The following is a 25,008-nucleotide window of genomic DNA, read 5'->3' as shown; positions in this document are numbered from 1 at the left end:
TTTCACACGAGTTATTAACAAGTCAAACTTCCCAGCAAAGGCTGATTAGTCATTCTAATTATCCCCAAATTTAATTTTGGCTCCCTCATGCACTTACGTCTACAAGTTAATTCACATCGTTATCTCCTCATAAAAAGCATTCCAACTCTTACAATTTATAATTATTATATGAACATTTTGGTGTGACACATTTGTCATCTCAATCGTGCAAACATTAATCACAACTTCTAGGAGCTAATCCACACCCTCCTATACCCCACTTTATAAATCAATCAATCTCAACCGTCTATGCATTTTTTATTTTAACCTATAATAAGGCACAAATTTCGGATATACCTTCCTATCTATGCCTATAAATTGTGACACCACCAAGCCCTCCATGCAATTCACAACTAGTGCAACCATTTCCTAAAACACAAGCCTAGAAGCATAAATTTCACACAAAAAAAATTCAAAGCATGGAGGATCATCAAAAGGTGGAGATGCAAAACAAGGCAAGAGTTGAAGTGCTTTACAAGGCACTATTAGGGCAAGGAACAATGGACAATGTGGCCAAATTGCTAGCAAGTGACCTTGAGTGGTGGTTCCATGGCCCTCCTCATTGCCACCACATGATGAAGGTGCTCACAGGGGAAACAGATCACACCAAGGGCTTCCGGTTTGAGCCGAGGCGAGTCACAGCCGTCGGAGACTGCACGATCGCTGAGGGCTGGGAGGGCAAGGCGTATTGGGTGCACGTTTGGACCCTAAAAAATGGCCTCATAACTCAGTTTAGAGAGTACTTCAACACATGGCTTGTGGTGAGGGATTTGAGGCCTCCAAGGTGGGAAGATAGCAAAGATAGCATGACATTGTGGCAAAGCCAGCCTCGTGATCTCTATCACCGGTCACTGCCAGGGCTTGTGTTAACTATTTAGCCACAACAACACTTCATGGTTTGTGGTTAATTGGAACTTGGAAGCTAGTTAGGGGCGTGATGTACAATGTACCATAAAGTGGCCCCTACGAATTAATTAAACATGTTGCTCAACTTAACAACATTTGGACTAATATACTATTTGTACATATTTGGCTTGTGGACCTGGTTGATTATTCAATAAAATGGTTTTCATCAATTTGAGAGAATAACAGAATAAACGGTTAAATACGTTTTTCGTAGTGTAAAATGAGTGGGTTTTAATTTTAGATCTTATGAAAAAAAATGGGTTTTCATCCTTCAGAAGGCTAATATTATAGTATTTTAATTTATTTATGCGTTTAATGGAAGGTCAAATGATAACATGGAATACCATGTCAACATCATACTTTTAAAAAAAATATTCTAAAACCTTATCATAGATATTATTTAACTACTCTAAAATAAACGTGAGAGATATACAATGTGTTCTGCTATGGATGTGGATGGTGTTTCAAGTTTTACATGGTTTGTTATTGGAATGCATGGAGCTGTATTAATTTAAAATTAATAGTTCATGTAAGACTCAAATTTGTGACTCTTGATGTTTTAACTAATTAAATTAATAAATTAATTACATATAAAATAATTAATATTATTATATATAACACTAAATTTTTTTAATATATATTTAATACACAGATAAGTTTAACAACAAAAATTATAGTAATTATTTTTAATTTAATAATATATTTTTTATATATATAAATTATAAATAAAAATGATAGTATAATAAAATTTGTATGAACCCATACGAAGGAGAATATTAAAATTGTCCAAAAAATCTAGATGTGCAAGAAAAAGGTTGGATCAACAAAGAAAAATTCATTAGCAATTCCTTGTTTTATAATCACGATGTTTTCTACGTGGAAGGAATTGGCGTTGTGGCAGCCAAATGGACCGACGTAGAGCATAAACTAATGCAGTATTCTTTGGTGGATTGGTGTGATGGATTTTTGGTGTTACGCTGGAACGGATATACATGTTTCATTTTATTAGCTTTTTTTTCACGTGTTTTCTTAGAATATAAGTGAGTTTAGGTTTAACTCATCCTCAAAAATTAGTTTAAGGGATGAGAATTATCCTTCACTTATATATTTTAATTTGACTTTATTTTTAGCCGATGTTGAACTTAAGTTTTTCTCAACACATCCCCCTCACGCCCATCATTCCTTGAGCTTGGTGTGTGAATAAGAATGGTGAGTGATTTTTTTTTTATTAATCTTGAATATGAGACTTGGGTTTTTCCTAATATACCCCCACGCCAACCATTTCTTGAACTTTTTAGTGCGTGAATAACAATGGTGGATGACCTATGAATTAATCTTGAATATGCTCTGATATCATCTTAGAATGTGAGTTTAAGCCTAATTCAATCTCAAAAGTTAATTTAAGGGTGAGAGTTGTCACTTATTTATATATTCTAATTTGACTTTATTTTTACCCAACTTGGATTTAAATTTTTTTCAACACATCTCCTCATCAGTACTTCTTCTTGGACTTGAAGCGTGAAGAACAATAATAAATGACTTTTTTAATTAATTTTGAATATAAAACTTAAATTTTTCCCAATACAACCTTATTTTTGTTTTTTGGTGAGCTTTGGGAATCTTGTATGACGAGGATTTGTAATTTGTAACTTTTTGTTTTGGTTGGACTTTAGCATGAATTATGATATGGTTCATTCAATTAGTAATTTCCCTTTTAAAAAATAAATGCTAGCTTTAGTCAATAGCAATTTTAGATTTTCGAGAGATGAAAGTTAAAGAAAAATGTTTTATACAAAAGCTAAAATCCACTCATTTTATAAGGATTAAAAATAGTTATTTCAAATTTTTGAAAAACAAAAAACTGAGAATTTGTTTAGAGGAATTAAAACTAATATTTTCTTATTGAGATTAAAAATATATTTAACTAAAAATTAAATAAGAGTGTCACGAAGAAAAGATCTGTAAAAAAAAGAAAGAAAGATTGGATGAGTGTATAGTATTAAATATGTATGTTAAACTGTAGTCCATTAATGCTTTTGTTGCTGCCTCTTTCTTGTTCTAGAATGACGTTGGAAAACCCCTCAAAAAGGGAACAAATAGAAATCCAAGTGTTCTAAATTATTGGTATGGTTATGAACATTGTGATTTGAAAGGCCTCTTGATTGGGAGGCTCAGAATGGGATTGTATTTTATAATTGTTTTGGCAAAGAAGGTGTTTGGCTCACTGATTTTACACACATAATCAGGTGGAATGGTCATAATCTAACGAGAGATAGAATTCCAAATGAAACTGATGAAGGTACCCGAACTGTGGCAGCAGGTGTATAGGGAGTTAGGCACATTTAATTGAATTATTATGGTTTAATTGGTCTTACGTGTAACTTCTCTTCATAATTAGGTAATCGATCCGAAGATACCTAACTTTGATAAAATTATTCTTATGTTTCCAATGGTTCAATCGTCCATTTTTTTTTTTAATTTGTGTGTATGTTTTTGCAATAGTTACTCTAAATAAAATTATTATGGTTCATTTTATTATTCAGAGATAAATCAATTGCGTTGCTCACTCTTTAACTAGAGCATCAAGATCTTTTTCTTGTAGTCATGTTTTTTATTTATTTATTATTCCAACTGTTTTGAATCCTTGATTATGATTAAAATGATATAAGTGGTTTTGCTTTTAAAAAATAGAGATATTCCGATTATCTCACATTATGTCTCAAATTATATATAAATTAAATGGGTTTCAATATAAAAAGTATTTCATAATTTCTTTTAGAGTTTAATGTATATCCACCTGTAAAATAATTTGAATTATTTTAAGATAATTATTTTAAAAGTCAACAAATTTATTTCACATTATAAATGATAATTAAATGATTATGTAAAATTTTTTACACCGTTGCTATATAACTTTTTTCTCTTTCTTTTAAGCCTTCATCCCTTAGGCCACTTTCCAATTTTTTTAATTATAGGTTAAAAATTTAGGCAAGCTAATTGATAGGTCAATTGTAGAACCTTCCATTTTAATGTTCTAAAATGCTATACTGTACAATTTTTTTTTTGAAATTGAGAAAATTTCATTTTCTCGACTCATTTCTTAAAATAGTTTAATCCTACCCACTACTTTTTTCCCCACATTATCATATCTACCAAAAAAATCTTGATATTGTAGCATATATAAAAAAAATAGCCACAACTATAGCTTTTTTTGGATGATGATAATATTCATGTGAAATATTCATCATTTTTTATTGTTGATTAATCTCAGTCAGAAAATCAACTAATCATTTTTAGTATACTCTGTTTTTTCAACTACTTTTTTTTTTATTCATAAGTTTCAAACTCAAAATTTTACTTGGAAAGACCCAGTAATCAAACAAAATATTGGTTACTCTTTTATAGTATGTGTCTCATGCTTTAATGTTTAGAGAATCATATTTATTTTTCTGGTGGGACGAAGTAAATCTTCTATTGCTTGATTGACTTTATTGTGAAATTACAATTTCACAATCTTCTTAATTCATCCCTAATATTCTTAATGCTTGTGGTGTATTGGATCCTTTATTTGCAAGGTCTAAAATATTAGTTAAGGAATTGAGGGATGATTTTTCATACGGTTAAACACTTAAACTTGATCCTTTGAGGACGTGTCACATAAGTTAGGAATTGAGGATGGATTTTTTCATTTAGGTTCGTTTTTTTTAAAGCTTCTCCATAAATACTTATGGAAGAAGAAATAAAAAAATAAAAAATATTTTTCTTTCACAAATTAAATTAAGCGTATGTATAAGTTGATATGTAGAAACTTTCTCATGAACTTCTTTAAAAGCTTTTTAAACTTATAAATAGACTAATTTTAGTTTATATTATAATAATAAAAAAAAGTTTATTTTATTTTTTCTTTTTATTTTCTTCTTCCATAAGTGCTCATAGAGAATTTTATCCAAAGTCCAAAACACAACCTTGAAACCATGGGCTCTTGGCATCTCATGGATTAAAGTGAGAGTTTGGTCTGGTTTCATCAATTGTTGATGACCCATTCACACGTGCTTTTCGCCATAAAACCTCACAAGTCACAACCTTTTATGGGCTCACCAGCCTTAACTTGTTGAAAACACATTTAGAATCGTTCTTCAAAGTCAGTTTAAGAAGACAAACTGTATAATCACCGATTGCAATATGAAAACATATTTGGAAAGGAAGGAAGAAAATATTGAAATTAAAGTTTCACATTATAAAGGGACGCAAGTTCCAGATAGGAAATTAAAGTTTCACAATAACTTCAAGTGGTAACAGCATTTGATAGACAATGTAAACATTCTATTAAATAGATTTACATGGACCTTTCAGATGCCAAATCAAGAAGCTTACGGAAGAATTGATGAGGATACAACGGTGGTTGCTCTACTAGTGCCTGAAATATGCACAGAATGATTTAGTCAGAATCATACAAACTGGAATATAGGTGTTGTGTCTCTTTACCTGAATAAAGATGCTTTAAATTTTTTTTATATCCTTATTTTAGTCTTATTTTTATTTATCTATTTGGCAGAAAGCTTCCTTTTGCTCCCTACACTTAAAAAGTAAGATTTCAATTTTATCTGCTTCAAGTTCATGTCATTTAGCCTTTGTGATATGCAAACTGCTTTCAAATGCAGTGTAGAATAAATAATGCCCTAATTCAACCTCTATGTGATGAAATCATACACTTGGTGAGTGCCTAGATAGAGAGGAAAATACACTGAAAAGATTGTGAAAGAAAAGTATCATAGCAGGAGTTTACCTGATGAATCAGAACAGTGGAAGGTGTCATTCCAGGCACAGTATTTACCTCTATAATCAAAACCTACAAACATTGAAAGTTATCGAGGAATAAGATGATGACAAGTCATTGAAACACAAGCGATGTTTTTCATTTGAAAGAGTTGATGATGACATTCTATTAAGCATAGACTCTCAATAAACTGCTATGCACTTAAACAAGGATGTATAGACAGTGTCATCAGCATTCTAGCAGATCAGCAGCATATTTCAGCTGAAAAAAAGGGGGGAATGGTAGACAACCAAAGTAATTTTCATTTGAAATTTTCTACCTTTCCATTTTCTAGCTATTACAAAAGGAATAGCAAGTTTCAGGTTGAATCCATTGCAAAAATTGTAACATTAACTTCAAAGAGACAACTTAGAAAACAAGGAGAAAGAGAATGGAAAAACATATCCCAACAAGGAATTCAACAAACCTCTCCACTGTCAACATTTACAAATGCATCAATGCGTGAAAATCCTTCCAATTGAAGAGTGTTTGCAATCAGTTCAATATGCTGTTTACATCTCTTCAAAGCATTCTCACTATAAAGAGAAGAAAAGATAACTGTCATTCAAAATCAATTCAAAGAAACCTACAAAGAGTTGAGTAAGAATTAAGTAGGTAAACACAACATCGCACAGTGAAGAAACAATGATTTGTCAAACAATAATTACATGGTTGAACATGACACATATCCAACTAACTACAAATTAGGAAATCTGCATTGCATTCCATAAGAAAATTTCTTTAACATACCTCATAATTGACAAGGGAGGCGGAGTCAGATTGATGCCAGTCCCACCTGCCAAGCAATATACAAGTATAGGAAAAAAATGAACCATTGTGAACTGCTGCCATTAAGACAAAGGTAAGTAAAGTACTAGAAATATAGATAAGAGTCATTCACACACACACACACCACAGCCTCAAGGTCAAGGGGACTTTCTCCCGGACACATTTGCTCCTAATCTTATCTTCTATTATCTACTAATCAACAGTAGGATCCTCATAACCATTATACGTAGTTTGCATTAGCTTATTATGGACATAGAATGAAAAAGCTTCACAGCACAGCCAATTATGCTCAAAGTATTTTCTTGAGTTTGATGGGCACTTAGCGATCACAAACTATGCTGCCTCAAAGCATTTCTCTGTTTCATTTACCCAGCTTGAAAATCATAAGTGTGACATTCCCATCAATCTCCCCATCTTTTTGAAGGATGGATCCAAGAAACATAAACCATGCTACTCATGCTATGATTTAGTGCATGTTTAATTGTTTAGTAATATTATTTTTGGGAAATAGTCGCTAAATTTTTCAACGTTTCTCAGAAAGCTAGTAAAATCTTTAAAATAAGTTGAACCAAACACAATCCCTAATTTTCACCTCTAAAAATTGCTAACTCAGGCATTTGTCTATTTGATCTTATTGAATTTACATAATGCATACTATCTAGTGCATCTTAACTGAAAACCTCCAATTCTGGCACTTTTAAGTTTAGGATTTCCGTCATAGAAACCTTAAGCTTCACAACTCCAATACTCTATAGAAGCAAGACCACTAATTTCTATCTTTATGCCGTAGTTTCTAAGTCTTGTCCACTTCAATTTAAAATCAAAATTACTCAAACTGAGATTGATTTTAACTATATAAGCTAAGAAAATATGCATGAATATCATGCTAATTTCAATTATGAATTGTTCTTCTATAAACAAAGATTATTGTTAAATTCTAGGTAATTCTATGGAGACCAACCTTGGAACTTCTCCTCAAGTGACAAAATATCACCAGATTCCTTGACAGTTACACTAGGACTTAGCGAGTGCATTGATCCACGTTTTCCTATGACGCCAACAGTTATTTCCACCCATCTGCTGTGTCCTTTCCAAGTGAGGCCATGACCAGTTGCATCCTCAAATTTGGATGTCACAATTATTTCATCCGTCTCTATGAAAGGTTCGAAGATTAAGTGTTCTGGAGGAGGGTTTGGCATCTCAATCATACCATGTGCCTGTACATTAATCAGAAGTAGACGAGCTGATGTAATGCATTGATGTTACCGGTATATTATACTACAGATGGACACAACACAACAATATTATAATTACATATCATGGCCACACCATTACTTAGTCATTAGTAAGTACCATTTTTCAGCAATGCTTTTTCTTCTCCTCTCTCTCTCTCTCTCTCTCTCTCTATATATATATATATATAAATTACAACAACTATATTGAACGAGTGTATTTTTAAGAGTTATTCTTCAATGAAAACGTTTTTAAAAGTTATTCTTCAAATTCGGCATTTGTAGGGATTTTTCTTAACATATCTATTTCAATCTATCCTTTTTATCACTTTTTCTAAATTGAATTTCAATATTTTTTAAAAGAAATTATCAATAGTTAAAAATAATCTTGTATCACAATATAAATTGTTTATCATAAATCTAAAATTTAATTTATATGTTCAAATTTTTTTTTTATAATGAATTTTAATTATAATATAATTTATATATTCAAAAATATTTATTTAAGATAAATATTAGTTACATAAAATAAATATTTATCTTGTGCATTGCATAAATAAAATAACATTTCCTCAACACATGAAATCTTCTTCATGATTACATGATGCTATTCCTTATCCTATACCTTTGATAAGCAATTTGGAGGAATTCTTAGTAGACAGTCCTCCAGAGCTTTGACATATATTGCAAGGTCCTCGGGACAGCTGAATGAAAATAGAATGAGCAAGTTGTAAAACATAATCCCTTTAATCCTCTATAAGCATACAATAATGCAATATTTGATAACCTTTAATCACTGATATCACAAAAACGAGATACTAACAAAGTAATAAATCTACCATAGTCTTGCTACCCCAGTTGAGCATCCATCTTTTGCTGGTTTGACACATAATGTTTGGCACTGTAGCTTTCTGGTGAGGTCATGCCATGTATCATTTATGGGCTTATTAGAGAGATCATCTTTTTGCCTGACATCCTTATTTATGGTAAGAACTCCCGAATTTGCAAGCTTTTAATAACAGAACATTAGAATGCAAAGTCATGTGTCACATTGTTGGAAAACTATCAATTTCAATGATGTTTCTTAAAAATACAAGAAATTTGTAGCTGACAATTGCTAATAATTCTACCTATTGATTTGAAATCGATGACAAAATTAACCATAAATATTTAAGTGCCCATAACTCCTACACTTAAAACATTCATAACAGTAGGAATTCTAAATTATAGTAGTAAACTATACAGAGGTATATTCTTAATACAAATTGAGAAAAGTAATGTATGAGGAGTGTTCTTTATCTTTCACAGAAAACATATTTAAATTAGGGACACATACATGTTTTAAAGCCACAGAGGTTGCAACTTTGTCCATACAAATCTTTGATGCCATTGCACCAGGACCTTCAATAGAAGATAAAAGAGAGAACAGAAGACAATACAAATTAAACAAAATAAATAAATGCAATTGATTAGGGGATACCATTGTACTTAATAGTCTCTTATATTCAGTGCACATTATAAACAAACCTGTGTAGGGCACTCCTTCAGCATCCAGCAAAGATTGAAGTGTACCATCTTCTCCAATGCCTCCATGCACTATAAGTAACAAAAAGTAAGACATTGTAAAGACATACAAAATCAATTTCATAAACCTGCATTCCATGAAAGTTTATCTATACATTTAAATCGTTAAACAACTGTTAAAAGAATGTGCCATATTCTGCTCAGTATCACTTATAAACCACTTTAGAATAGATTACCATGTGACTATTATTGGATTTACTGTATGGTCAACCCTAACAACTTTTCCCCCTATAACCTTTTGTGGATCTACCTTAAGAAATGCTACTCGTGATTATCTTGAAACATTACATCAAATTGATGCTAGTCAAGATGATGCACAAAGCACACTCCACATTGATACTGATAGCTGACTATGCATCTCCAATAATACATAAATAGTGAATATGAAAACATTTTATCATGTATTGTTTGAAGCTGACATTGGCTAGTGGATCAAGTACCAGCATCCCAAATAGATAATGAGCCAAGACCTAAGTTTGGGAAAGTGTAAGTGAGAGGTGCTAGAGTTGTTTGGCAGAAAGGGGAAGGGAAAAAGCATGTGTCAGGAAGTGGCTAGTAAGACATCTAAGAAAGAGAGTGGAGGTAAGGGAGAATTCAGTTAGAGAGAGAGAGAGAGAGGGGGGGGGGGGTATGGAATGTTTTTGTGAACAAAGGAACTTTCCTTGTGACAGAGGAGTGCTTCTGTATCGAACATAGACTTAGTATTTACTGTTCATTTTTCATACTTGATTGAATAATGCTATTCATGTTCAGATTAATATTGTTTTTGTGACTGAAATTGAAACTGTACCATTATTAACAGAGAAAATTGAAGTTAAAATATTTTAATCACTAAAAAACACTTTTTGCTGCCAATACCTGCAATAAAAACTGTTGCTTGGACTTCCTTGGCTAGCTTGATCCACTGCCTTAATGAAAATTTCACAGGCAGATCATCAGCAATATCAAACCCGGTAAACCAATTGTGGTCCTTCAAACCCTCCATAAGATCATTCATTACTTTCTTCCGGAGTTCAGATGTTATTGCAGCATGTTCCGGCTCAATTGCTTCCATGCATGCATCTAGTACCTCCTCAGTAGTATGTCTTAGCACAAGAGAATAACTGGACGCAAATAATTACAATAAAATTATTTCATTCTAACTACATTATGAAGAGGTCACATACTCACATGCATGAATCACAGTCAACACAAATAGTACTCATCATGGATTGAGTTCCTAAAAGCAAAAGCTAATAGGTGGAAGCCTAGGAATAATTTTAAACCAGTCTAAAAACCATAAAATAAACAAGTTGTTCCCATATGCGTATTCAAAAATCAAGGACAAATCTTGAGGTAGAGAAAAGAACCGATACTTACGGCAATGACCAAACTGTTCTATTCATTACATCATCAGCCTTTTTTCCCATATCAATGCTAGATGCACACTCACTTGTAGGGGAAAGCAAACATGGAGTTACCTCAAGCTGCAAGAACAATGATTTTAGTCTCTGACATATCGTACGCATGACACTAGTCTTTTCAGGTAGCAAATGCAATAAGTTTATAGAATGCAACAATTCTTACTTCTAAGTCATAGGTATAAGACCTATATTATCTCGAAAACTATATATTCGCTGCTAAAAACTAGAGCAAAATAACACATGTATGAATAAGCTTCTATTCTAAAATAACCCCTATTCTAAGTGTTATATATTTGTTACATCACATCTCATGATGATTTTGAATGTATTTAAATATGCAATAGCTCAAACAAACTAAGTGCAAAAGTGTCAAATTAATGCTTATACATTTCTCTTAAAAAATGGTAAAAATAAAAACATTAATATTTAAAGTTGGACGATAAATTAAACTTCAGCAGATGGGTTACCAAAGCATTATTTACAGTAACTTTAAGGTCTTCCTGATTGTGGAGACTTACATCATGGAAGGCTAGCAAATTGAGCCAGACATTCGTACCACTCATAAGAGATACTTGCCGTTCTGATGTGTTACCTCCAAAAATGACAAACACTTTTCGAGTTCCTTCACGGCGAGAAAAAGACTTGTTACGTTGTAAGGATTTTGACCTGCTTGGAAGCTGACCTGATATACCACTAACTGATGCAAGATTTGGAAATCGCAAGCAAGCATGGTGAATAATGCTTCTAAGGATGTTTGTATGAGAAAAACCAACCTGAATAACATATATAGCATTTTTCAAGTAGTGAATGATAAGTATTATCCATGCATAAATAAGAAAAACAAAAATAATCAACTTTATCATCTGGAAGTGATTTAACTGGTTGGTTTCTTGTTTGTAGAGCATCATGCTTTTAATATACAAGATAGCTTTACAGAACAGAACATTTAGTCAGCTAGAGATAAAGAAGACAGCAGTCCACTTCTGAGCAAGGGTATTTGGACTTGAAGATACATTTATATGACATTAGGTAGCTCCAGTATAATCCCCATAAAAGGAAATAAGCAATTTGTTATGTCATAGAAACGTACTAAGATGAAAACAACAACAAACTCCGTCCCACTAAGTGAGATACTGAAATCAATTACAGAAATCACATGATACCATTGGGCTTGGTTAAAACCAAATTCTCAAGGATAATATTCACCTTGAGATCCCTTTTGATAATTTTCTCCAATATTTTTCTTAGCCTCCCTCTACTTTTTATAGGGTTAAAAACCATGCAATATACTCTCTTCTCTAGTGCCTCCAGTGACCTTTGCACGTATCCATATTACTTTGATCGATTTTTTGTAATATATTCGCTAATAGGTGTCACACCAATATCTCCTCTTATACAATCATTTTGTATTCATTCGTTTCTTTTGTAGCCACAACCATCTTAACATACTCATTTCTACTATTCTCACTTTTTTTTCTTTTTGTCCCTTTAAGCTCAACATTCACTATCATGAAGTATAACTGGTTGTGTAACAGTATGTAAAAGTTCACTTTGAAGTTGGTAGGTACTTTATGGAGAAAATACTCCCTAGTGCCTTTCTTCATTTAACATAGTAAGATGAAAAGGTCAATTTAAAAGAAAAACAGAAATTGCAAGCAGATAAATACAGACAAATTACAGACACACATAATTATGACAGAAATACCTTCAGAAAATATACGGTACTATGGATATTAAATACAAGAAATGTTATGCAGACACATCCAGAAGTACCTTAGAAGCTTGCTGAAATAGAAAACTGGTCTGTTCCATACCACTTATCTGAAACCAGCAAAGATTTTAACATTTAGTACACTAGTGAACAACCAACATTAGCAATAAAACTGCAAAAGATATTATCTATATTCTCTCCAAGGAAGAAAATCATCTCACCATGTTAATGTCAGTGAATATTATGGCACCAGATTCTGTTCTTCCAAACTCACTTTGGGAAAATGGTGATAATTTGGAACTTGAATTTGGCAAAAACCATCCATCAATTCGTGCAAAATCTTGCAGGCAAAGCCGTTGAAATAACAGAGATGCTCCTTTGCGAATATTTTCAATTACATCCAAAGGAAACCGTGGTGGAGTGTGATAAGCAACCTGCAGATAATTTATGCTTCATCTGATTAGAAAAACACTAGCCACCATTGGCTGAAGGAAAAAAAGTCACATGCTGCACTATTTTTAAGATCAGCAAGCATGTGCAGTATATCTTGTGTGCATATAAACAGATTCATACTACTACTAGTGCTGACCTGTTGGGTTGGAAGGTACTTCCTACGGTAATTAAATATTGCATCATTCTCTTTCACATCATTTGCACCACGGAATTGAAGCTCCACCTGTTCATCTAAATTACTCTATCACTACCGAGTATGAAATATTTATTGGGCAAAAGCCAATTGCGATTGCCAGGAACAAATTGCTTGAGTAATTTCACATTGACATTGGCAACCAGAGAATTTGTAAATAGAACCATTCCTAACTATTATCACTGAATTTTCTGTCATGAGTCATGTCCAATTTATGGTCTTGAATTGCATCCCATAATACATCATATTTGCTCCAGTTGAAAATCCCTTTCATTTTCTTTTTCATTTTATATTTTCGAAACAGGAATTCAGCAGGATCCAGTTTGATTCACTGGAATGAGAAGGAAAAGACTGGAATAATCATTATCTTTTGCATGTCTCATTCAATCTAGAAAAGCATTCAATATAGAAAAGAATGACTAGGTAACTGGTATGTGAAATTAGATAAGAATAAGAAAAAAATATTGTTGATCAGCAAAATTGCAATTCAGTAGGCATGGTGGTTTTGGCAGAAGTGGAGCCAGGGTAGCGAAAGAGTATTATCATTTTAGAAAAGACAATATATAAAGGAAATTCCAATCAATCTAGTTTGAATGGAATGGCCATTCCGTTCAATTATGGAGGGAATAGAGAAATTCACATTCTTGAAGAAATGATTCAAGAGTTTTTCAAACAGAAAGTCCATTCCTATTCCCTTTTTCATTCTCAGTTTCTCATTGTGTTCATTCCATTGAATCAAACAGGAACTGATACTTTCTGCTGTCTCATTATAGATGCTCAGTCTCCTCCAAATTGATGTAAACAAGTATGAAGATTTTAGAATTGCAGTGAATAAACAAGAAGGGTCAAGGGAGAAAAGGCAAAACATACCTCAGTTGGAAGTAGTACAACAGGAAAACTATCTAAATCAGATCCTACATCAAGGACAATGGCTGTGAACTCATTTCCTCCTTCAAGAAATATTTCTATTAGCACTTTCTTGTCGATTCCCTATCACATACAAAATGAATGATCAATACCAAAAGTTAACACACTCCATTCCAAAAACTTTTGATGTTTAAGAATAATGCACACAGGTTCAGAAATATTTAATACTACCCATAAGTTAGTATATTTAGTCTAAAATACCCTCATTTAATATCTATTATGGGATTAGTTCCACAGTAGGACATGATTTAATAGCAATTGTTAAATAGGGGTATATATATATATATATATATATATATCAGGAAAAATAATTAACAAGACTTGGAATTTGTAAAACATAAATAATTTTGAAACAAAAAAGAAAGGCTAAAACATCAATAGTTTTGGAATGGAGGGAGTATATTATAAGAGATGTATAGTTTTTTACTTATGTTTGGATAAACTTTTTCATAAGCACTTATAAGATAAGAAACTAATAAGGTAAAATGAATTAAATATCTCTCATAAGATAAAAATCAACTTATGCACTTCAACTTTTATAGAAGCTCTCTCATTTACCATTTTCAAAATTTAAAAAAGAAGTTTGATTCTTTTTACTTTTTATTTTTTTCTTCAATATATTTATTGGGAAGTTTATTCAAACAGGAACCTTAATATACTTCTAGTAAAAAATGTATTCCTTCTTAGTTTTCTCTATAATCATTCTCCTTGACTTTTCCATATATTCATATTATATATAATATTAATTGCATCTGCATCTTAAATGAAAGTTGTCACATTATAAAAGTTTCTGCTCCCATTCAAGTGACAAATATATTGAAAATACCTCAGACATAATTTCATTGGCTTTTACAAGAGAATCATTCACACCATATGCAACTCCAACACCAATGCTTGACCCACCTCTTGTTGGTTTTACCTGAAGCATCAAATTTTATAACATCAATAAGCATAAAAAACTCCCTCACAAAGAATTAACACGAAACTCTAACTGAACAAAATTAAGTGTCTTACCACAACTTTCCCTAAGTCTGGGTCCAGCTGGTGCTTTTTAAACCATTCTGATAGTTCTGATTTGTCTGTTTCATACCCCTAGTTGACATCATATTACAAAATAGTGTGTAAATAAGGAAACCTGGATGAATAGATTTTAATGACTGAAAACTATTTCATAAATAATTAAATGTCGATGAAATCAAATACAATGAAAATATAGATGAAGATTAAGCATGCAGCATCCACTTATCTAACATTTAAAACCATTAGATCATACAGACTTTCGTAACACATCATTAGTTATCAATTATCATTACAAGGTGAAACAATAACCTGTTTAAAACACAATTTATAATACCTGAACTAAGAAACTGGGTACTGTTATGAATCCATGCTTCCTGAGCTCCAATGATGCTTTATGCTGACAATTATTTTAAGGAAAAATATTAGTGCCAGAGGGACACTCAAAGTCAAACTAGTAAGTAAGGGAAGATTGCTAGAGAAGGAAAATGTGATAATCTTGATGTATGTAAAATAAACTGAGGAAGTCTCAATTTTTAAAATCTCCATAAAGTTTTTCCCACCGACTTTCTCATACACCACAACTAGAATCAAGATTTTGCATTAAGTTTGCATAATCTAAATCCTAAATAAGGCTTTCAAATCATTTAATTATTAGTATACGATGGTCATTAAAAGTATAGAATTAGAACCTAATCTAACTATGTTTGGTAAGAAAATGTAAACCAATCTTAGATCTCAAATGTGTGGCTGCATTCCAATTATGATAAAGAGAACACAGTACATGTAGGAGAAGAAACATAACAAAATACATATGTCATGTACCTTGTCAAATGCTTGGCAGCACTCCTTTGATCCTGTGCCAACAAATGGAACATTATACTTTTCCAGCAATTCCTATTAATATTTATCAGAGAAATACAATTCATAAATACACAAGTTCATTATATCCTAGAAGAATTCCTTGTATATATATACTGCACCTGAATGCCACCATCTTCTCCAAATTGACCATGTATAACTGGAAATACTATGTCCACAGCTGTTGCTAGATGCTTTGCTAAATCAGACAAAGTCTGGAAACTTTGGGCAAGGCTGCAAATTCAACAAGTTGCCATCTTTACTCTCATAATTTCAAATGTAAATTATTCTATATGATATTTTTATGAGTATTTATTCCATACTTTGAAGGGAAAATTATGAAGAAGGAATTATTAGTAAAAATATTTCCATTTCAGGAACATTTAACCACACAAATGATTTATTGAATCAATGAGTGGTTATTCATTAACCACTCGCTGAAAATCACTGACGAGTTGCATGTTTCATTATTCCAAAATTGGAAATACTTTCACCAGAACATTATTGTAATGTTTCATAATTTGACAGAGTACACTAACCTTTCAAGTTTAAAATCAAAATCAGCAGGGGTGTTGGAATATACCTGGAAAAAGAATATGGAAATAAGAATGGCTTGAATGGGACAAAAATCTTTTCCTTTTCCTTTTCTTTTTAATTGCTTTTACTGTTTCCATTTCACTTTAAACAATACCACTCAGAATCATCAAAAAATAGTAAAAGCACTTAAAAATCACTTTATCGAAGGCATAGCCTAGATGTTACTGCCTGTTAGTTTTAAATCAAGAATGTAATTAGTTCAGTAATAGATAGCTGAAACTTGAAACAACACCTTGATGAAAAAAAGCAAAGATAGAAAGTTATGCACCCAAAATTTGATAACTGGAACTAGAAACAGGAAAAAAAACTTGCACATGTATAAGAAAATCAGAGATATAACCAAACCAAATGAGAGATCATGGAAATTCTCTAGCAAGAGGAGATTGCCAAATAGATGTTTCACTTATCTGTGTTTACTGGGATTAACCATGAGTTATATATTATAAAACTTTATCAAGTTAGAAATGCACATTTATGCTGATGTTTTTGAGGAATATGAAAGTATTGAGTAGACCAAAGAAGAACCCTATACAACTATTATATTGCCTAATTTAGCATAGAAACTGTGACTTGTTCAAATTTTCTATCGCCCAATTGATCATTATATATGAATTTAGCCTTATTCAGATCATAGTTTCTCACATCTCTATTTACAAATCCACTTAGTGAAAATCTGTAGTTCAACAGAAAGAGAGCTCATGCAGCATGATTTTGGGAAACATACATTATACTAACCTGAGCTGAAGAAATTGCAAATGCATTGAGATTGCAATCAATATAATAGCAACTCACGTGTAAATCATCCCCCTGTCAGATAACAAGAAAAAAGAATGAAACTAATAATAAGAAAGAAATAAAGAAAACAGAAAACACCCTACATGCATAACTTTTTTGTTTCTTAAGGGTGAAAAAAAAAACAGCTCACAACATACTGTCACAAGAAGCAAAGAAAAAGAAAGAAAGAAATGGAGAAACAGAGTAAACCCAAGTGACAATTTCTCTGAGAATTGCAATATAGTACCAGCTAATATACTTAAATTACCACTGTTTCTTCTCAACAGCTTTTAAAACACAATATACCCATAGTATAAATTTAGAACTTGAAAGTAAATAAAGAAAGAGCATAATTAACTTTTTGAGCTTTAAATTTTAATAATACAAGGCTTAATAAAATGAATTTAATTATAATGCAAAAGGTCAATGGATCAAGGTTTCAAAAATCTGTCTGCAACTACAGTTTCAGCCACAATGTCAAGGTCTCTCAGATACCCAGATTGTTGACTTTTGTAATAATTATTTTACAAATCATAGCTAAGGTGATTTCTGATTGATTAATATATATATATATATAATTGAGTAACACCTATAATGATAGGACTATTGACTTTTATAACTATTTTTTTTAACCATCATCGTAATTAAGGCTTTAAGGTATTTGACTCTAAGGTAAGAGTCCGAGATATCCCAGGAGCTTCGGTCCTTTGGGCAAATTAGGAACGACTTAATCCCACTTAAATTTCTGGCACCTCTCCAAGGGTTTTATGATAATAATTATTAAAAAAAGTTATATCTAGAGTATTGATTAAAACTTAAATGGAAATGAAATTCTGAGAGAATTCCCAAAACGAATGTGTACCTGCAAGTGATCAAGAACTGATCTAGCAGAATTGAGGGAAATCCCACGCTCAGCAGAAGGACCGCCACATATGAGGCCCAGCTTCAGCACCCTCACTTTCTCCCTCCCCTTCTCAACCACCGCCACCTCAGGCGCCGAAGCACGTGGCACGGCGGCAGCGACGCGTGCGCCATGGCACGTGCTGGCCTCGTGCTTCGACCTGAAGAGCTTGACAGAGCTGCCACCGAGCAACAGCAGCGAGCGGGATTGAGTCTCGCTGTGGCGGAGAACGCTGAAGTTGCCAGAAAGTGATGACGTGGCCATCAAGTGTGCTGTTAAGTGTGTTATGTTGAACTCAACGTTTAATTTATCATCAACGAGTATATCATTGTTACACTATTTTAATCTTTTTATAACATCAGAGTTTATGGCTAATTTAATAGTGGCATTTTGTATACATGACCTATTTTGTTAATTAAATGTCTCTTCATAATAGTAGCAATTTTTTCTTATTGCTTTTTTATGCAGGCTTTTCTATTAATTTTATGATTTTATCTACAATTTTTTGTTGTTGCAAAGTTTGTTATAATTTTGACAAAAAATATAGTTATCTTTTAATTTTTTTTAAATCATAATTGCTTTGTGTATTCTTGTAAAAATTTTGTTTAGTATTTAAAAACGTGTTTTTTATGCAAATTTTTCTACAACGAAAATTATAAATAAATTTTCCATTTTTTATTGATAGCAAATGAAGGTATAAAAGTCATAAAAAAGTAACTTGAGTATGTTATTAATAATGGAGAAAAAAAAATAGGATTAACTATATTTTAGTAATCATTGAATTTTATCTTTAACTTTTAAAACTTCCATTTTTTTCTGTGTTGTAAATATCCAAACTTTCATCCCTTATTGTAACTCTTTGGGAGATGAAGTTAGAGTATTTACAAAATACAAGACCAAAAGTGATAATTTTTAAAATTAGGGGTAAACAAAGTCAATTTTACGAGATGAAAAAACACCATTATCTCTAAATTTCAATATCATAAAAGATGATTAGTAAGTTAATATTTGAATAATATCATTACATATTTTAAAACACTCATAAGAGATGTTATTATTAAAACTATTATTATTATATTTAATTTATGCATTACTACTACAATCTTAAGTTTTTAGCCCCTTTCATTATCGCTAACACTTTTATAAAATGTTTTACAAAACGATTATGCATGATTTACTGTCTTTTTATTTTATTTTATTTAGACGAAAATGGTAAATGGGAAATGACACTCTGATTCCACCGACAAACCACAAATAAAGACACAATTCGGAAACTTACTACACAATTAAATCATGAATAACTTTATTCAATTATATGTACTTATCTAATCTTTAGCCTCACAACATCTCCTTAAATAGAAATGCCTAATCAGTTTGTTAAAATTAGTTGATAGTTGATTTGACAAAAGATTGACCGTGTCAAATAACACGTCATTCGTTAACTTATTCTATTATTCATAACAAACAAGTCACTACAAATAGCAGAAGGCATATATATATATACACACACACACATCAGTATAGTGCAGTGATCTTTTCTGTCGTCATTTTATGAAATGCAAATTATTAATAAACTTATAATATGACAGTGAAGCAGTTGCTGCCGTCTCTCGTGTGCAATGGAGGGTCGTGAAAGACTTTGGAAATTTTAATTATCCAAAACTTTGGAAATTTTCTAGTGAATTGGGATAGGTGCACCAATTATTCGGAGTTAGGTTACAATGAATATAATATTGAAGTAGGTGCAAAATGACTCAAACACCACTTAATGACGATAAAAAATGTGAATAACAATACTAGATATTTAAATTTAGAAACTTATGATATAACATCTCCCATTTTTGGAGATACAAGGATAACTCATTGACTAGGGAAGGGTGATGGGAGAATGTGAGAGGTCGCAGGTTCGAATCTCCCATTTTTACTTTCATGTCATTTTTCTCGTCTCTTGCTAAAATTGTAACAAATATACTATGTTTTCCTCCCCCTTAAACAAAAACCCTTTCATGTCTCCAATGCTAAAATTGTAACAGCCACTCAATTTTCTTAAAAGCACTTGATAAATTTCCATTGTGAATTTCAGGACATAGTATACAAAAATACAACAGCCAATGAACATTGTAAATTAGATCTTATCCCTTCTAAAGCTCAGGAATAAAGGTTTGGAGAACAAATTTTGTCAATTTTTGGGCATATACAGGCATGATGCACAGATGACCTTCTGCTTTTAGTAATACAAATTACAAATAGTAATAAGAAAAACCATCAAACCATGGCAAAAATAATATCCATACCAGTGGCATTTACAAAGCTGAGAGTAACTTAATTGGCAGAAAATTCAGTTGTCATTGATTCATGTCAAATCATCATCTTCCATCTCTTTTACTTTCATAGCATCCTTTACTCTCAACAAAAGGGTTGACTTCCAAGATTCCTACATTGAAACGGTGAAGCCATTTGCAACTTTAGAAACATATAGAATTTGATAGGACTTTGGAGAATAGCAATAAGTCATTCGATAAATCTGAAAGTATATTTTTAGCTATCTCTTGAAGATTACAAAATGTCCTTTCAATTATAATAGATGGATAGAAACATAATTGACATGGGAATGGAACATGTTCCACTAACTTGACATAGTATTGACCCAATTGATACACTAAAAGTCATACAAGACACCATCGTGATCAAGGAGATGTAGAAATAGCATTATTTTTACAAATGGCAGCAACAATTAAGGAGCCGAAGATGCATAGTTATGCTACTACAATATTCTCAAATCTCCATGATACCAAGAACATACACAAAAATATACTTTTTGGCATGTTGGTTATCATGAAACAAATGAACAAATACGGTGAAGACAAATATGGTAAAATACATGTATGGATAGGTACAAAAAAGAGGGGTAAGAAATGAAAATGTTCTATCTAAGGCAATGATAACCTTGTGACAAGAAAAGATGAGGATTAGTAAACTAAGGTTGGTTGGGTCCATACAATGTGGAAACGATTTCTTCCTCCAGCTCAAAAAGAAACCGAAGATTGAGAGGACAAAATTACAAAGAAATGTCACACAAGATATAAGAAAATAAAAGATATGCTGTCAAAAGGATTAAAAATGAGCTAAAGAACGAGAGATTCTAAAATAAGTTTTACTATAGTTAGAAAAAAAGGTCATTTTGTGATCTACATAGGAAATTGTAGTGCATGTTCATAACTTCAGTATATGATTTCTGAAAAGCAATCAATCAAATCTTTATTTAGGTCACAAATAAATAAAATTGATGACATCTTTATCAAGCATGCCAAAGTTTGATAGAGAAATCACCATTGCCTCTAAATTAATCAATTCACATACCAAACCATGTAATCCTTTTATCTTACTTTTTAACAGTTAACACAAAAGAATTTTGATTTTAATAAATTACAACTACCAGCATTAAAAGAATTACATAAACATTAAAGAGTAGTCATGTGAATGTTTTTCCTAATACTTGGGTCTTGGGATTCAGAAGTATACCAATGGGGTTATGCTATTAAACTCCTTCACTACTCTAGTAAACTTTTCAACATCTCCCTCATCAATTGAAGCAGACAAATCCTGAAATTAGTTAATAACTTCCAATCAACAAAATTATAGTGAATAAAAAAAATAAGAACAAAGTAACAAATCAAGCTAATAGTACTAAGACCATTTTTCTATGGGAGTTTAAGGCAGACAAGGAGCTTTTCCAAACAAGCAAACAAAATTGCAGAGCCAACATTGCTGGACAATTTAAGATGGCGTATATTAGAAAGAATAGAAAAGACTGCAGGGAACTTGGGGAGTCAGTTAATACTGTTGAAGTTGTCAGTGAGATTTGGGAGGTAATAAGACAGTTACTATCAGTTAGTTGAGAGATTTCAACAACTAAGAGATAGAGTCAGCCGTTGAGAATTGTAGAGAAAGGTAGAGGACAGCAGGAAGGTCAAAATCAATTCCTGGGTGTAGTGTTCCTCCTTGTACACTTGTTCTTTCTTCTTCTGTTTTAGATTTGTAGTCTCCCCATCCAGATCTCGAGAACAGAACACAACAAAAATATCCCTATTCTTTATATTCTACTTCATTTGAATATGATCCAGTTCCAACTTCCAACAAAATTCCACCACTTACAGCCAAAAATTTGTATTCACGGGTTCTGGAGAATGTCAGATCCAAGTCCTACATGATCAAAGGAAAATATGTTAGAAGTTTAAGTGTAAAGTATACCCCAATATGTAGAGGAAACACTAAAATGAACCTGATAGCGCTCCAAAGAGTTGGTAATTGCAACAAAATCCCCTTGGACAAGCTGGCAAAGGCCAGAATTAAGAAGATGCCCTCTAACTCCATATTTCAACAAGTTACTATCCAGTGATTGCCGGGCAATATCTTCATAAATCTTAATTGCCTTCTGATATCTGGAAAACATCAAGTAGATCAATATACCCCAAGATTTAATGCTTCATAACCCACTTTATCCCTAATCAGTTTGGGTAAATGAACTTTAGATGGTATGCACATCCCAATGCAATTAATCGATAGCTCCCACCATTTAAAGAATAGAACAGAAGTTACATGCAATTCCAAGAGATACACAGGTAAAATGAAGTTAAACAAGGATAATTCCAAGCATCCTGTTGAAAAGTTACATTAAAGGAAACAGTAAGAGCGACACTTACTGTTGAAGCTGGGCACAAAATTGTGCAACTTTAACTTTGCACTGGATCACAGAAGTTGCTGCATCCCCAATTTCAAAAAGTTCAGCAGCCCTCTCATAATAAGATCTAGCATGTTCTATGTCTTGATCAAGCTCATATAACTCGCCAATTTCCTAAATTCAGGAACAAAAATTCAACTCTGCAAATTTCTTTATTTCAAAGGATCTAATCTCCTATCAGAATCTCAAACAATGAAAGAACCAACAGTACGCACTAACAACAGAAGCAGAACAACATAACATAACACATGTACATGAAAAAAGTTGTCAACATGGGGAAATTTAACACATGAACAATTGCAAATGCCAACAAGTTTGCTCAATCTCTGTGTGTATACTCAACAACAAAAAGTACCTTTGAATACTTAGCAGCCATGATGTGCCTACCAATCTCAGTGAAGATAGTCACAGCTTTATTTAAGCAGGAAATAGCTCCTTCAACAACAAAACAGAAGCCACAAAAGTTAGCTAAGCTACTAGAATGCATATCCACTTCCCTGGGAATGCCAAAACACCAACGGAACCTGATTGAGTGCAGCCATCTTTTCTACGCATTCAAGCAGTCAACACATTGTAACCATTGGACGAAAACCGAACAGCTCAAATCTCAAATTGTGCGCTATAGGTCCAATTTTCCGATATAAAACAAGTCATCCAATCTTAAATAATTAGAAGGGATGCACACACATCGCAATTATTAGATGAAGATAGGATAACTCAAATCTCAAATGCCTGTTTTAGGTCCAATCAAAGTTTTAAGAAATGGCCAGCCACCGTAATTTTGGCAGCAACATCAAGAGTCTACACGACTGCAACTGTGGCTGCATCAGCCACAAGGAGCGTGACAAAACTGCAACCGCAATTTAAAGCCTTGCGTCCAATTTACCAAGAGAAAATATGAGCTGTCCGATCTTAATCAAATGGTTCAAAGTTATTGACTATGTTTTAGTCCATATAATTAAAAGTGACTCTTTTTAGTCCCTGTACATACACTTTTTGTTCCATTTTGTGCTTACAATTTTAGACAGACAGGATTAAAACAGATTAAAAACTGCAGATGTAGGGACTAAAATGTAAAGATTGTGTAGGTACATGGATCAAATCAGTAATTAAACCAAAAAACCAAAACTAGTACAGGAAATCGGGGGAAGAAGTTGGAGAGCACCTGATGTGGAAGTTTTCTTGTAGCAATGTGCAGCATCCACATAAGCATTTGCAGCATCATACTTGCTATCCAACTGCACAACATCACGTTATTTTGGGAAAAAAGGGACATCATAATAACTCATATATAACAAACACAAGGCACGAAACTGAGCTTCTAAGTTCTAAAGTCCAAAAAACGATGGTCACAGCAAAAGTCAGAACCTTCAAGTGACATTTAGCGGATTTGACGAAGAGTGAGGCCGCCTTGTCCCCTGAAAGAGTGTAAGCATTGATTGGAGAGGTGGTGGGTTCGAACCCGAATGAAAGAGACATACGTACATGATTTGGCGAGTTTGAAGGAAGTGGCGGATTTGTGGAACAATTCGGCAGCGTCTTCCAAGTTGGACCCGAACAAGGGGCAACAAGCATGGAGCTTGTTCTCCGCTCTCTTGGCCAGTTCTTGTCCCTTCGCTATGTGATCGCCCATTGCTGTTGCTGCTTTCACTTCACTGCGTCATCACCCTTTGCCAACACAAAAGGTCATCATAAACGCTGTTGCGTCAAAACCACTTTGCGTAATGCATCGTCTTTGTGCTGCTCATTGCTGATTATTTTTTTCTTCTAAATAATAAGTAATTAATGCAACTTTTTTTCTCTTCTAAATCACAGGTAATTAATGTGCCTCCATATTTAGGGGTTGAATCACATACACTCACTTAAGTTACGTTATAACAATATTTTTTGTGAGCTGATTACACGTTTGCTTAGTGTTAATTAGTTAAAATATTTTTAATGAGAATTTTTGGATTGGGTTCTTAAATCATTTTTTTTGGTTTCTTCCACCACATATATTATTAGTTTTAAGTAAGTTAGCGTATTTTTACTGGAAGAACCTATTTTAAATTCTTAGATAATTTT

The 25,008-nt window shown here is 32.6% G+C and overlaps 3 protein-coding genes across 6 annotated transcripts; 1 reads left to right on the top strand and 2 right to left on the bottom strand.

Moving 5' to 3' along the window:
- Positions 1 to 395: 395 nt before the first annotated feature.
- Positions 396 to 1,166, top strand: LOC114367472 (senescence associated gene 20-like). Its single transcript, XM_028324660.1, has one exon. The coding sequence runs from the start codon at positions 459 to 461 to the stop codon at positions 915 to 917; it is 459 nt and encodes a 152-aa protein (XP_028180461.1). The 5' UTR covers positions 396 to 458; the 3' UTR covers positions 918 to 1,166.
- A 3,993-nt stretch (positions 1,167 to 5,159) lies between these two features.
- LOC114425344 lies at positions 5,160 to 18,520 on the bottom strand. Of its 2 annotated transcripts, none has more exons than XM_028392237.1 (24): positions 18,165 to 18,520; positions 17,264 to 17,335; positions 16,471 to 16,514; positions 16,054 to 16,165; positions 15,896 to 15,967; positions 15,408 to 15,470; positions 15,068 to 15,145; positions 14,880 to 14,972; positions 13,997 to 14,116; positions 13,070 to 13,156; positions 12,702 to 12,914; positions 12,543 to 12,590; positions 11,237 to 11,542; positions 10,726 to 10,832; positions 10,225 to 10,469; positions 9,310 to 9,378; positions 9,119 to 9,183; positions 8,622 to 8,791; positions 8,408 to 8,486; positions 7,512 to 7,767; positions 6,512 to 6,557; positions 6,189 to 6,297; positions 5,732 to 5,794; positions 5,160 to 5,362 (listed from the first exon to the last, which is right to left on the bottom strand). In XM_028392237.1, the coding sequence occupies exons 1-24, from the start codon at positions 18,465 to 18,467 to the stop codon at positions 5,282 to 5,284; spliced, it is 2,901 nt and encodes a 966-aa protein (XP_028248038.1). In that variant the 5' UTR covers positions 18,468 to 18,520; the 3' UTR covers positions 5,160 to 5,281. The 2 variants fall into 2 exon arrangements, with proteins under 2 accessions (XP_028248038.1, XP_028248039.1); XM_028392238.1 differs by having other exon boundaries at positions 11,288 to 11,542; positions 18,165 to 18,518.
- A 1,724-nt stretch (positions 18,521 to 20,244) lies between these two features.
- On the bottom strand, positions 20,245 to 24,725 carry LOC114425376 (alpha-soluble NSF attachment protein 2-like). 3 transcript variants are annotated; one of them, XM_028392290.1, is made up of 9 exons: positions 24,430 to 24,724; positions 24,313 to 24,362; positions 24,110 to 24,182; positions 23,300 to 23,379; positions 22,907 to 23,058; positions 22,486 to 22,645; positions 22,359 to 22,406; positions 21,726 to 21,806; positions 20,245 to 20,637 (listed from the first exon to the last, which is right to left on the bottom strand). In XM_028392290.1, the coding sequence occupies exons 1-9, from the start codon at positions 24,575 to 24,577 to the stop codon at positions 20,557 to 20,559; spliced, it is 873 nt and encodes a 290-aa protein (XP_028248091.1). In that variant the 5' UTR covers positions 24,578 to 24,724; the 3' UTR covers positions 20,245 to 20,556. The 3 variants fall into 3 exon arrangements, with proteins under 3 accessions (XP_028248091.1, XP_028248090.1, XP_028248092.1); XM_028392289.1 differs by having other exon boundaries at positions 24,313 to 24,725; XM_028392291.1 differs by lacking the exon at positions 24,313 to 24,362.
- Between the last annotated feature and the right edge of the window lie 283 nt (positions 24,726 to 25,008).

The sequence above is a fragment of the Glycine soja genome, chromosome 9 (assembly GCF_004193775.1).
Source record: "Glycine soja cultivar W05 chromosome 9, ASM419377v2, whole genome shotgun sequence".
NCBI classification, from domain to species: Eukaryota; Viridiplantae; Streptophyta; class Magnoliopsida; order Fabales; family Fabaceae; genus Glycine; species Glycine soja.
The sequence above is the reverse complement of the archived record's forward strand: the minus strand, read 5'-3'. Positions and strand labels throughout refer to the sequence as shown.

Bases quoted from the DNA above. Each gene is read 5' to 3' on its own strand.
- LOC114367472 (XM_028324660.1), top strand. From the start codon at position 459: ATGGAGGATCATCAAAAGGTGGAGATGCAAAACAAGGCAAGAGTTGAA.
- LOC114425344 (XM_028392237.1), bottom strand. From the start codon at position 18,467: ATGGCCACGTCATCACTTTCTGGCAACTTCAGCGTTCTCCGCCACAGC. The intron at 13,157-13,996 runs GTATGTTTTGCC...TTAGATGAACAG, and splicing joins TTGTACTACTTCCAACTGAG to GTGGAGCTTCAATTCCGTGG. The intron at 12,915-13,069 runs GTCAGCACTAGT...AATTATCTGCAG, and splicing joins AGTACCTTCCAACCCAACAG to GTTGCTTATCACACTCCACC.
- LOC114425376 (XM_028392289.1), bottom strand. From the start codon at position 24,519: ATGCTTGTTGCCCCTTGTTCGGGTCCAACTTGGAAGACGCTGCCGAAT. The intron at 23,380-24,109 runs GTGCTCTCCAAC...TTGTTGTTGAAG, and splicing joins CAAGAAAACTTCCACATCAG to GAGCTATTTCCTGCTTAAAT. The intron at 22,407-22,485 runs GTTCATTTTAGT...TTGATCATGTAG, and splicing joins ACTCTTTGGAGCGCTATCAG to GACTTGGATCTGACATTCTC.